This window comes from Hesperophylax consimilis, chromosome 1, assembly GCF_061612785.1.
Source record: "Hesperophylax consimilis isolate HC1 chromosome 1, BYU_Hcon_1.0, whole genome shotgun sequence".
Classification (NCBI taxonomy): domain Eukaryota; kingdom Metazoa; phylum Arthropoda; class Insecta; order Trichoptera; family Limnephilidae; genus Hesperophylax; species Hesperophylax consimilis.
Window position 1 is genome coordinate 22,735,938 of NC_142836.1, and position 13,517 is coordinate 22,749,454.

General features: G+C 36.7%; 1 protein-coding gene across 5 annotated transcripts in view; it reads left to right on the plus strand.

Annotated features, from left to right (window-relative positions):
• Window positions 1-13,517, plus strand: part of LOC149426460 (protein FAM13A) — a 31,032-nt gene that overhangs the window by 11,433 nt on the left and 6,082 nt on the right. For 3 of the 5 annotated variants that reach the window (XM_089631039.1, XM_089631054.1, XM_089631047.1), the window contains exons 2-3: window positions 3,040-3,545; window positions 8,106-8,202. Coding sequence is in view for 1 of the 5 variants with exons in the window: in XM_089631032.1 (XP_089487158.1) it covers window positions 7,571-7,626; window positions 8,106-8,202 (153 nt within the window). In the remaining 4 variants the exon portion in view is untranslated. Of the gene's footprint in view, window positions 1-3,039; window positions 3,546-7,065; window positions 7,627-8,105; window positions 8,203-13,517 lie in introns of those variants that run through there. The other 2 variants (XM_089631032.1, XM_089631059.1) reach the window with 2 other exon arrangements.

Below are 13,517 nucleotides of genomic sequence, written 5' to 3' on the forward strand. Positions count from 1 at the left end.
ACACTGTGTAAGTACATAATACTCTTGGTCTAATCTAATGTAACAAGAGCCATTCAATTAGACGCGCACCGTCATTTCAAGCCCTCCGACAAAATCTCCAAAGTGGCCGTTTTCGAAAGCGCGCCTTCACAAATAAAACATGGCGTCGCTCCATAGGGATGGGGTGCTTTACTCGAGGGGTAGGACATCCGTCATCGATACTCCACAATCGATACCGGTACCTATCGTTTTCGACTTGTCAAAACTTGTCAGATTCTATGGACTATCTTCATAATTAAAGTTCTCACAATACACAAACATGTAGGTACGTAGATAGGTACATATTCCAATTTCGGCACGTGATCTAAAATAATAAAAATTCTTTTGCCGACTATTTTTAAATAATTTTATGACAACGGAAAAATATAATGGGAGAATCAATATATTGCTATTTATGCTGTCGGAACGCAAAACACTTTTTTATGCAATATTATTGTATTTTATGCAATAGGTAGAGAAGACCGGGACAGTTGTATCAATTCGACTTTTATCTTTCTCTGCATCTTAGGTACCTATAAGTTTTATGAAGAAAATACTCATACTCAGCGGCAAATAATTTAATTGTTTACCAAATTCTTATATTATTATTTCTCTTATATTATTATTTATCTTATAGAAATTAAACTATAAGCGCATTAACAGATCGGGGGAAACGCTACAACTGACCCTGACCCAGGGCCGGTCTTTTGCAGGCGCAAATGGAGCAGTCCGCTCCAGGCGTCGTCTTGCCAAGGCGCCAAGGAACCAAGGATCCAAGGCGCTGATAATACATAATACCTAATACAGCGTCCTTGTGGGTTTTAGCACCAAGAGCTGTTTGGCTTGGGGCCGGCGACTGGCGACAAGCCCGCACGTGTCAGGGCCATCGCCTGAAGACGCATCATATACGTACTTATTATAGTTAGCAAGTTATTCGCTTTGGTACTACCGACCCTTGGTACCATTATCTCCAGTCTCCTATATGAATAGGAACTAGTAAATTAATGGTACCGTATCCAGCATAACTACAGTAAATAGTGACACACCGGTTGCACAAAACTACAAAAATTCCTAGCTTCCCAAATTGCAACCGCGGCAAACACTACACGGTAGGTACTTGCTCTAATTGAAATATGATCCGTCCGCGATGAATACGAGTATATTCTGGTCGACCCGGTGCAGGTGACGTCACAGTCAGAGAGCGCCGCAATGTACTGTGAAGGTCGAACCTGCCGCTCAGTGTCAAAAGTTGTTAGCCAGCCCTGCCCTTTCATTTCACCTCAGTCCTCAGTCGCCCAGTCCTCAGTTGCAGACTGCGGCCAGGGGCGGCACGCCACGGACATAATGCCTACTCCGAATTATTTAAGTTATAGTTCGCCTGAGAGTTCTGGTGGGACATCTAAAAAAAGTTTTTTTAGGTTATCTGTCAATGAAATTCGTCTGTAAAATTTCGTTATGGCGAAATCTATTACTATGGCACTGAATAAATAAAAATCAACCCCGAAAAAAAACAATATTTTTATTAAAAGGTTGTTTTTCTCAAATCTGCTTTTTTTGGTTTGACCGAGGATTGAACCTTCCTCCCCAGGGATCGACTAAAATGAGTGAACCGCGCTATCACATAAGCCAAATCCTAATTGGATGCTACCGAGATATTGTGTATTTACCGCTGTAATTTTTTTAGAGAAATGCTTGTGCGTGCGTGAGTTGATAGAATGCATTGTTTTCGGCAACGGATTTATCTGTCTAGTTGCAGCTTGATCAGCTGGAAGTGCTTTAATTTCCACTTCATTCATTCGATCAAGAAAACAAAACTAAAATTCAAATGGATGTATTTAGGACGGGTTGTTTCGGAGAATCTGAACAATTCATCAAATTTCAACGTTCATTTTCCAGTTCCACGAAAGATTTTTTCAAGTTCTGTTTTTATTTCAGTCTAGCCAATAACCTATAATGATATATTAACAGAACTTGCATAGGACTTTCACAGACCCCGGAAATGAACGTTGAAATTTGATGAATTGTTCAAATTCTCCGAAACAAATCCTCCCGTAATATATGTACGTATATTTCTTTTAAATTAAAATCTAAAATAAACACACAAGTGGGAGGTGGATTTGGGTACCATTTATTGGATAAACACCTCTTCCATAGGTCACCCCAAGTGGTTGGCTACGTTTGGTGACTTAGCAGGGTTGCCCAGGTTCATCGGGTGAAGTGTGTTCAGGATGTGCCTGCCCACCAGCTGCGTGGCGGGCCAGATCGGGAGAGGCTGGTTTGGGGAGACCCTTTGACCTCTCCAACTGGTCTCTTGACCGTCGCTTGCACCGCAGTGGCAGGGATATATTCATATGTCCGTCACTCCTAGTCACACTGATCCCTAGATTCCTACCCAACCCTCATACTGTTTAAATTCCTCTCCTTCCTTTCCTTCAAAAAGACCCTCCATAGAGCATCTCAAAAGATGACAAATATAATAAAAAATGTCTCAATGAATACATTTAATACAGAAAATTGAGACACGGTTAATATACGCACTTTAAAAAAAACACTTTGTATTAGTTAGATACTAATGAGAACTAGTAAGTATTTCAGTTTGCATAATTGAAAAATAATACATTTTAATAGTTATTTCGTTGTTGTTTCGTTTGTTTACTCGGCGGCCATTGTTATTGAAGTTTAAGGTTAGTTATTTTCCTTGTCTTATTTAACCCAAAATATGATCTCAAGAATATAAAGGTTTTAGTACACATATATATGTATAGGTTCTTGGGTTTTTAGTCTGGGTTTAGTAAAAAAATATAATAATAGCCTAATATAATATTTCGTCAAAATATCAGTTATTATCATCTGAAATAGTTGTTTCTCATTGTTGCACGATAGGTACAGAGTGTTTTTCAATATAAAATGTGCCTATTAACCGCCCATCCCACTTTTCTGGATATATACCGTGAGACATCCCACTACAACTCCAAGGCAACTAGAATGTTTATTGAATGTGTGTATGTTTTTGAATTCCAGGTACAGGAAGATGTGGACAGTGCCCGCCCGCCCATGCTGAGCTACCGGCTGGTGTCCACACACTTCCTGAAGCAGCCCTAGACAGTGCCATGTGCCGCGAGTGGGACATGCGCCCTCCCCCGGGGTCCGCCCCTCCAGCGCCCCCCGCCCCCGCAGCCCTAGCCGCCGCGGACGATCAGCGATGATCGCACCCCCCTCCACTGAACACTGAACACTGAACACCGAACGACCACCATCAGATGACAAACACTTGCTACAACCGTGCTACGCGCTAGCCACAAGTGTATCAGTGCGGTTCATTATTATTAATTGGACATTTGAATTTCCATTGTTTAGTGCCGCGAGTGTCGGAAAATGATTACCGATAATTTGTAAGTTTTCTGTCCGCGAGTGCAATATTATATCGATCGCGAGTGACCCGTGACTCCGCGCGTAAGCCTGCAAGAATACTTACAAGTACAACCTACCCGCACGTCTTAATCAGCAGCCTTCCTGTCAAGTCACACGTAAGTATTAAATATATCATGTATTACAAATTATGCTTTATCACCCGCTACGTATGTTCTTCGTAACGCAGTTTCCAGCGAAGCAGGCAAGACGATATGTAACAAACATTTAATTAACTCCGCATGTGATTTGATTGATCGTGACAATCTTTCCACCTTGTAGTTACTGCTGTGTTGCTGAGAATGAAAATGTCATGTACATGTATGTTTGTGAGGATGTAAAATATGGCCAGCATTAGTCTGAGAGATTGTAAACACACTAGTCTTTGCATCTGCACCGCGTATTAAACATCATAACTAGTTACCACCTGCCTTCTCGTTTTTTACAACAATCATCACTTCTTCTGTCGAATCTCATGTGAACTGAGGCCAGTGATTTCCAGTTGGTATCTTATTGGGAACTTGCGAGAATCTAATTGGACTCTAATTTGGTGAGTTGGTCAAGTTATTTGCTTAAAAGTTATGGTAAATATACTGAAAATAGGGACACGCTTAATAAGCACATTTTGTTTTAAAAATACTTTGTACTAGTTAAATAATAATGAGAAGTAAGTATTTAAGTTTCCGGAAGTGGAAAATAATGCATTTTAATAATTATTTCGTTAAATTTAAAACCGATTTTTATTTGGCGGCCATTGTTGTTGATGCCAAAGTTTTAAGGTTAGTTTTTTTTTCTTTTCGTATTTAAATCAAAATATTAGCGTATGTCCCTAAAATATGTTCTTAGATTGTCAGTCAGAAGAAAATACATCAAATTATCCGTTTTTTTACTAAATAGCTACTAAATGCATTATTTTCAATATTCTCATTATTATCTAACTGATACACAATGGTTTTCTATTAAAAGTGGGTATTAACCGTGTACCTATTTTAATCCTTTCGAGCTACGCCACTGATCAAGGCCGTTCGAAACACCTTTATTATTTCCGGTTCCCTGTATTTTATATCCGTACAGCTGTTAGAGTTGTATACGGTACAGACTACAGGGTGCCTCGAAACAGCGATGTTTTTATCAAATAAAATAAAATGAATAGTTTACTTCAAATTGTTTGTTGTTAGATATATTTAGAATGCATTAAAATGAATGCTTTAAGTTTATATTACTTGTAGTTCATCGATATTAAATTTACATTTATGTCTCACTTGCGTAGGTGGTAGGTATAGTGACAGCTTTCCCAAAATGGTTAATTTTATTATTAAACTGTAAAATGATAAACAACTCTAGTAAATTAACTTTATACGTAAATTCACCAATTCGCTCTCACATATAAATAATTCGGTACTAGATATTAGTGTGAATATAAATACATCGTTGGGAAAACACGAAACATCAAACAGCTTCTTTTGAAAATGAATTCTAATAATATGTATTGACATCAAGACCGTTTGATTCAGTTGATTTAACTAATCAGTACCTAATGGTACTGATTAGTTAAATCGGTACATGTTGAATCGATTTTAGATTCCAAAAGGTCGGAATGTTTTAAATTAATATTTTTAGAATTCGGTTTTAGAATTAAATTCTTTTTTTAGAATGGAACAAGATTATCGATTATTTTTTAAATCGCATAAGTTTCGAATGCATACCTATTACCTATAGTGTTTCGAATATAAGATGACGCAAATAATCGATCTTTCCGAAATAGATATCTTTATTTTGCCAAGTTTAGCTGTCATTCAATAACTTCGATTTGTCGCGTCTCTAAAATATGCCGCCTACTCGCAGTTAGGGAAAAGCGCATTTATCATCGTTGATTCGAGCTATCGCATGTGCTTTATTGATGGAGTCGAGTGCTAAACGATCAAAATATTGATCCCTGATCAGTGATCTGCGATTATTGATCATTGATGTTCCAAACGGTACCTACGTATTATTATTATCGTGACCCTGCTAGTTCTTGACCTTCAGACTTGAAACTACAATATTGCACTACTGAGCCGACACCGAGTCTAAGAGCGAATCTACTTAGTTAGCCGAGGGCGTGGTGTTACCTCTGCGACTTCGCTGTATACAGTGTATACCAGTATTCCAGTGTATTGCTGCTAATGAATAGAGTACCGATTGAGTAAACTCTCCCTATCGCCATATTATGTCTGTAGTCTGTATTCCATCGGCCATAACACACAGATGTGTGTATCCGATATTCCTATTGCGCGTATTTTTAGTCCACCACTACTCGGATAAATGAATGTGATGTTTGTTGTTGGTGTGTAGACGATAGGGTAAGGTGACCATTCGCACTGGGTTTACCAGTACAGTGCCCACTTACTTGTTTTTTTATCTATCCTGGTTAGTCGTTATCGCACTCAGAAAAAAATGCAATGATCTAATAATTATCTCTAGACAATTTGTTAGTAAAACACTCAAAGCATAAACACGCGACAAGATTTACAGAAAACCACAAGCAAACAAAACCATATTTCAAAAACTACCTACATGGCTATTAAATTATGTAACAACCTTCCACATAATATTAAACAAAAATATGATATACTCCTATTTAAATCATCACTAAAAACATTCCTTTTAAACAAATGTCACTAAACCTTAAGGGTGGCGACACATTACGCTGTGCGCATCAAAGCGTTTTATATAAGACCATATCTCTTGCCATACAATCCCATACAGAACAGTCACACCGGACAAATTATGTGTTATAAGAAGTGTGGGCGTGGCGACTATGATATGCTGTGATCTGCTAGCCAGGCGATATTCGAAAATGATGCGACCCCTTGCCGTAGGGGGTCGCATAAAATTACAGAGCACCATGATCAAGCGGATGTAATCTGTCAAGGTGACAGATCCTATAATAAAGAAATGATTTTCCGCGGCAGTTCCCCAATTGATTTGAACACCTCTCCCGAGGAAGATTATAGCGTAATGTGACACCTCAACACATAATCTGCTTAGGCCACTCCCAAATAAGCGTTGATGCGTATAGCGTAATAATGTGTCTTAGGCATAAGCGAATAATTTACGTGAATTAAATACCTGTGTCTATTTGTATACTTAAACAATGTAATATTATAATATGCATTATATTTATTGTAAATTGGGTTAGCTGTAAGAAATAGGATGCACCTATAAGCTATACCCTTTGCACTTTCTGTGTACTTGTGCAATAAATATTTTAGAATTATTGTCAATAGTTCCTAAACACGCGCATTTTCAGAAAGCGGGCCACTGGGGATACAATTTGGGCAGGATATAAAATTCAGGATTTCATATTTTTCAAGCTAACATTTTTTCTTAGAAAAGATTTGTTTAGAGAATTTCCTGGTATACAAAAAAAAATGGTCATCTTACTATAGAGCATGTTGGCATGTAGTAGAATGTAGGTAAACGTTCACTCAATATAGATTAATATGCTGCGGTTGTGTTGATGATGTGATTGTTTATATTGTTAAATAAATTGGAATCTACTACTACGCACGCTTATTATATTATTATGTAATAATTCACCCCAATATAAATAGAATGGAATAATTAATTGCGAAGCGTACATACCTAGTTACCTATTTGAGTATATTTTAAGGATTATAATAAGTTTAATATAAGTTACAATAATCATTTTCCCCAAGGACGTCTTCAGTAATGGTTTGTGTATGAAACAGTACCACTTTGCTTGGGCTTAGATTAGATATTATTTTTAACCCATCCACTCGAAAAGAAAGAAGGAATATTGAAACCTAAAACATACGGGTTGGGAAATAGCGAATTATTCCGTGTTTAGATTACGCCAAGTCGACAAAAACGCGCGAATACACTGAATACATCCATAAAGCGTAAAATACATACATGCCCGGGCGTGTACGGGGCTAAGAACGCGCTAGAAGTCGAGCCAAAAATCACTGGACATCAATTCGCGAGTTTTTCTCTGATGTTGAACATTCACGCGACATGGTGCAGTCAGCTTGTGGCAGTCGGTAGTAGGTGCCTCCAAGTGACAGCCAAACCCAACTAATGTAATGGAATTCATTCCGAGCACGAAGTACGAGTAATATCCAAGTTTGTGTCTCGTTGCATGCGAGTGTTTTCTGTTTACGCCGCGCTAGCCGCCTCCGGAGGTTATTTACGCAGGTAATTACAAACATTTTAACGATTGAAAAGTTGCTTTGTTTTCACGCATTGTATTGACGGTTTGGTATTTCAATACTAATCTGAGCACCATAAAATAATAGAGTTTGCCTAGGTAAAATTTCTTTACGCAGAGAATAAAGTTAGGAATGTAAACATGTCGAGATAACGAGTAACGAGTAACCTGCGGCGACTGCCGGACTGCCTTCGTCCATCGCTCGGGAGAGTTCGGCTCACCCGAAGTTCTGCTCTTCTTATCAGACAGATATACTATATAATGTGTGTAAGTACTAGGTAGGCATGTTTTGATGTTTTGATATATTCTTTCCGTGCAGCCGCAGTAGAGTAGTAGGACAGCAGTAGACAGTAGGCAGTCAGCTGATGTATAATGTTTGTTATGAGCGTAGAGCGGCTCGGTGTCCGGTCATTATTAGATTCCCCCGCTGGAGTAGGACCGATATAATGTGTTGATATCTCCGCAGCTGCGGTTCCGGCCGTGGGAGGCGTTGGCGAGCAGCCAGTCTAGCAGCCATTGCGCATCTGCTGCAGGCCATCATAGGCGCCGCCAGACACTGCTTCGTGAGTACTTACTGCAAACAACCAACCAACCAACAAACTGCTAATTGGATGCTACTTGCCTTTACACCCGCACCTCTCCACGCCGCGACACGACCAGCTTCTTCTGCTTATTCCCGCTAAATTGTTATGAAAATGCACTTTGATTATTATTGATTTAAAACCATTACAAGCGTAATACCAAGGCGTCGAAGTTATAAAACATCGCAATGTTCACAAAAAATATAGATACTTACCTTTAGTACATACTTACAACGAGTATTATTTTCTGAGACATTTACGATCACATGTTTTTTTTTAAATTATAAATATGTATTTTTTTTCAACAAACGCAAAAACAGAATAATGGAAATTTATTTGTTAAAACATTATTTCCATAATATTCGTGCTATTGGGAGTTGGGGAGAAATAACTGTCACCATGTTTTAAGTCCATCAGAAATATTTATAAATTCGTCTAGTTTCTCGATTTATCTTCACTAGAAAAAAACTATACACATGTAGTTCTAAAAAAATAGTTATAATGGTAGATCGCTGACCAGGGCCGCACCGGGCATTTTTTTGTTCACAAATGCAATGTAAACATGTTTCTGCCTTCAGTTGAGGGAGAAGATCCCTCTAACTGGGAGCATGCCCCCCGGCGCCCCCATGGCCGTGGGAGTCTCGGAACCCCGGGCCTCCGCGGAGCCCATTTAAGTTAAATGTAAGTGGGCATTTATGTATAGGTAGTATGGATTGAATCTTGGGTTCTAGTCTATGACCCATTATAATGCTGACCCTTTGGGAATCGACTGAAATAATTGTTAGATAGACGTAAAATTTTCTAAATAAAGTTTCCTCGATCAATATCATTCTTCGTTAATAATAATCATTGCTAGGACGGTGAATAAATTAATAATTAATGAGCCCTAAATAATACAGACATGAACCTAAAAAGCCCAGGACGGAGCAATTTGAGAATAATTTGAAACCGCGGGGTGAGGGGGAAGATGTATGAAAAATGCCAAAACCTACTTAAAATTTTTAACGTCTTATCCTATTCCATGTCTTATCAAATACCCCAAAAATATCGTAAGCCGTTATAACTGCATTAACGACATACAAATGAAATAATAATAGTTCATTATGCATCACTTTGCATACAAATCAGTTGAAAAGTTAGTCGTACAAGATGACTGCCAGGTAATTTCCCCTCACCCTAGATTTGGCTTCAATGCCATTCATACAAAATCGCAGTAATGCTCTGTCCATGGTTTTTTTAGGTTCATGCCGCCATTATGCCGCTCTCCATGGAGCCGCTTGTAGTTTTTAGAATAGGTGTTGTCCGCGTATAAAATTTTAAAAGGGCGAAACCGAAAACTATTCATATTTTATAATTCTTTTAATGGTACCTATCTATACAACCGATGCAGGTACCTACTATGATGTCAATGATTAAGACTTAATAATTTAAGTGCTACAGCTAAGGTGGTTAAAAATAAAATCGATCGATATTCGATGTACCTAGGTAAGCATTCAATCGGATAATCACTTTTGTTATTGAGGATTACACTACATGAATTTCCACTCAGGTGTCATTAGCAACTAGAATCGTTCTGACTAGTGTCGATTACGTACGTAATTCCTACGGTAAAACTTGTTATATACCAATGTAAAGCATTTAGTTTAATAGTCAAATGAAAATGTGATCGAGATTCCTTTCGATAATAAAGTTGGTAGGTATGTATATTATTTCTTTCGATTTATTTCTGTATTGCTTATTTAGGGCACTGGTTAATTGGTTATCGTTGTTTTCACTTTTGTACGTAATACAAACACAAGTATTTTTTGTCAAGGAAAATCCATTTTTCGGGGAAAATTCGCAAGGGCAAAAGCACGACCTTGGGAACATTTCAAACATTTCTGGAAGTATACTGAATTCCCCTGGGATGCAAAATATTATCCGTCTTTTGCTGCAGTTCCGTCGTTTGTTGATTCATTAGTTTATTTTTAAAATAATGTCTACTGATAATGTTGTTCCGTAAGTAGGTAGGTACTAACTTACTTAAAAGATAAATGGAGAAATAATATTCCCGCTTTTTCCTTCGAGCTTTACTTGCAGGTACCCAAAGTGGGTATTATCAAATACCCTATAATATTAATAATACGTCCAACTCTTGTGAAATAGTGGCAACATCAATAACTCTAGCCGCTAGAGGGAGTTAGTGTAGAATGTTGAATTTGACATTCCTTTCAATTTATTTGGTACTTGGTCTCGGTGTTTTGCGCTTTCTAATTTGTCTTTTGATCAATATTGATCAAAAAATATTAAAATGTGTAAACAATTAGGTTCAATGGTTCAGTTTACGAACAAACAACAAAAACACACCCAAGTCATTTTTCAGGGTGCCAATAAACGTTGACAGGTTATATGTTGAAATGATTTCGTTAAATTCTAGCAAATAAAATATTCTTGATTACGTGAAATGTGGATTACATCATGAAAATATAATAAAAAAAAATTTCAAAGGTTAATTCAGCAAAGCTGTGTTAGTTCCGTGTAGCAATCTGTGTTCAAGTCGAAGTTATAAATAATCGTCAACGTTGATGTTCAAAACACATTTTTGTATTTTTTTAATTTTTTTAAGAGCGCCCCTGCCTACAGTGTAAAGCCAGGGGAGATACGTCGCACAGTGGGCTGAAAATCGCCTTTCATAGACATAGAGACTTGAATTTTCAAGGGTCTTTTTTTGGGCTAGAAATGGATTCTGCTGATCATTACTATGCTATAAAATTTCGTATGAAGCAATTTCGTGTACAAATGAAGGAGTTCTTTATGAATCATTTTTTTATGAAAAATTTGTATGGCACTGACATTAGAAATGAGGCTATCTATGGAATCATAAGGTTGGCCATTATATCCTTACACATAGATATACTACTATTTATTTGTATTTTTTTGGTTGTTTTTTTTTTAAATCCTCAAAGTTGAAAAAAAAACTTTTTTATGTTGATGATTCATTTTAATGTTTAAATGCTTTACATATGAGTATGCTTTGTCTAGTTTACAATATTTTATTTACACTGCAAGCCAAAACAGTTTAAGAAATCATAAAAGTTAGTTTTTTATTTATTGTTTTTGTGTTTAATTCGTAGAACTCCATTTATTTTTGAATAAATTAATCAAAATTAAATTTAATAATAATAACTTATTTTAAAGTTCTGCAAGTATTTTATTTTGTATTTTAGTTACAGCTGTTTCGACTTGTGAGGTTATTCTCAAACTGTGGTTAGGCAACAATCAGACGATTATAGGATTTTAAATGTAATGTCAATTGTAGAGCCTGATTCTGAAGTGAATTCTGATGGTGACGAAGAAGTTTAACTTTTATTATTTATTGATTCTTAAATATTGTATTTTTTCTACTAATTCAGTATTTAAAATTTGTTATTTAGTTTTATTTAGTAACTGATTTTATTTTTGATGATTTTTTTAAATACAAATCAAATGTGTGTGTACAACTGTTTGTTAATCATAAAATCCAATACAATTAAAAGTTCCAAGTACTTACTATGAATAGTAGATATATCGCCACATTGGTAAAAAAACTTTTGTTAGACTATTTTGGTTTATAGTGTCAATAAAATATTGTAAATTAGAAAAAGCATACTCATATGTAAAACATTTAAGCATTAAAATGAATCATTAACGTAAAAAAGTTTTTTTTGAACTTTGAGGATTTTTCAAAAAAAAAGCGCAAGTTGCGCCACAATACGAAGTATGTCAAAAAAATACAAATAAATAGTAGTATGTCTGTGTGTAAGGATATAATGGCCAACCTTATGATTCCAGAGATAGCCTCATGTTTAATGTCAGTGCCATACAAATTTTTCATAAAAAAATGATTCATAAATAACTCCTTCATTTGTACACAAAATTGCTTCATACGAAATTTTGATCAGCAGAATCCATTTCTAGCCAAAAAAAAGACCCTTGAAAATTCAAGTCTCTATGTCTATGAAAGGCGATTTTCAGCCCACTGTGCGTCGCCACCTGGTTGGGCAGCCCTGTGAGGAGGGTTAAGTTAGTGGCTGTAGGAAAGGATTTAAATGCGTGTCTTGAAGAGGCCCGGATTGTATGAAGGAGGAAAAACAAAATTTATAAGTGTTTTGAATTATTGAATATATTAAAAATATTGAAATATAATATTGACATATTTTTTCATAAATTAATATTAATAAATATATTGAAAGTATTTTAATAAACCATCAAAGACAGAGTCAATAGACGCTTTAATATTTTGAGCAGTTGGGATTCTTGTATGACTTAACATAAATTTAAAAACTATCACATAAAATCCATTAAAACGTATGAGAGAAAACCAAGGCGCCCAACTCATGCCGCTAGGAGGCGCTAGTGTAACATGTTGCCATCAGAATGTATGGGAAACGCCAGAAGTTTTGGGAATTATTAATATTATACGGTATTTTAACTTCTGACGTTTCCCTACATTCTGATGGTAGTATGCAGATGATATGCAGCAAAAATAAATGCCTAACAGCGACGCGAGATGTGCGGCTCGGTTTCGTTTCATACTTCTTTTGGGAATACTTAAAATTATTCATAAACTGCTCATTTATAGATGGCGTTAATATAAATAATTATTTTAGGAAAAAACACAAGTTATGATGTATTGTTTGTTTGCGCATGTACATACGGAATATGAATACATAGTTTTATCCATATAAAAACTCAATTCCTTAAAAATACAACATTCTACCCATCTAAATGATATTTGTGCAAACAACCTGGCTGAACAATTTTGATTTCAAAATGGTCAAAACATAACATATGTGTTATAAAAATAATCAATGCCTTTCACGTTTACTAGAGATCCTAAATCGTTTCTTTTGCATGGTACAACCATTGAGGTATATAGGTAGAGCCAGCTTTAGCGTTCAAAGTATGGGCCACGCATGTGGGTTCTTTGTCTAATGTGAGATATCACGGGCATCAGTCGGTTATAAGTGCTCGCCGGGCGCAGGTCTCCGGCGATAACTTCAAAATGCCTACTAGCACTCTGAGATGTTGTACAAGTCGTACGGGAAATATTGGGAAAGCAATGTATAACCTTTCATCGGTAATTAGGGTTGTACCATTATCAGTAGTTGTGTAAATTGACTTATCAATGTTAAAAACTCGAGAAGAGTTTGCGCGGATGGTCACCTTCCACTCCATTCGTGGAGTTTGTTCACGGTCGGAAGGATTCGAGCGACATCGACAGCCTCCACACCCCCCTTTCTACTTCCCGCACGGGAACAATATTTTAGTGATATTGC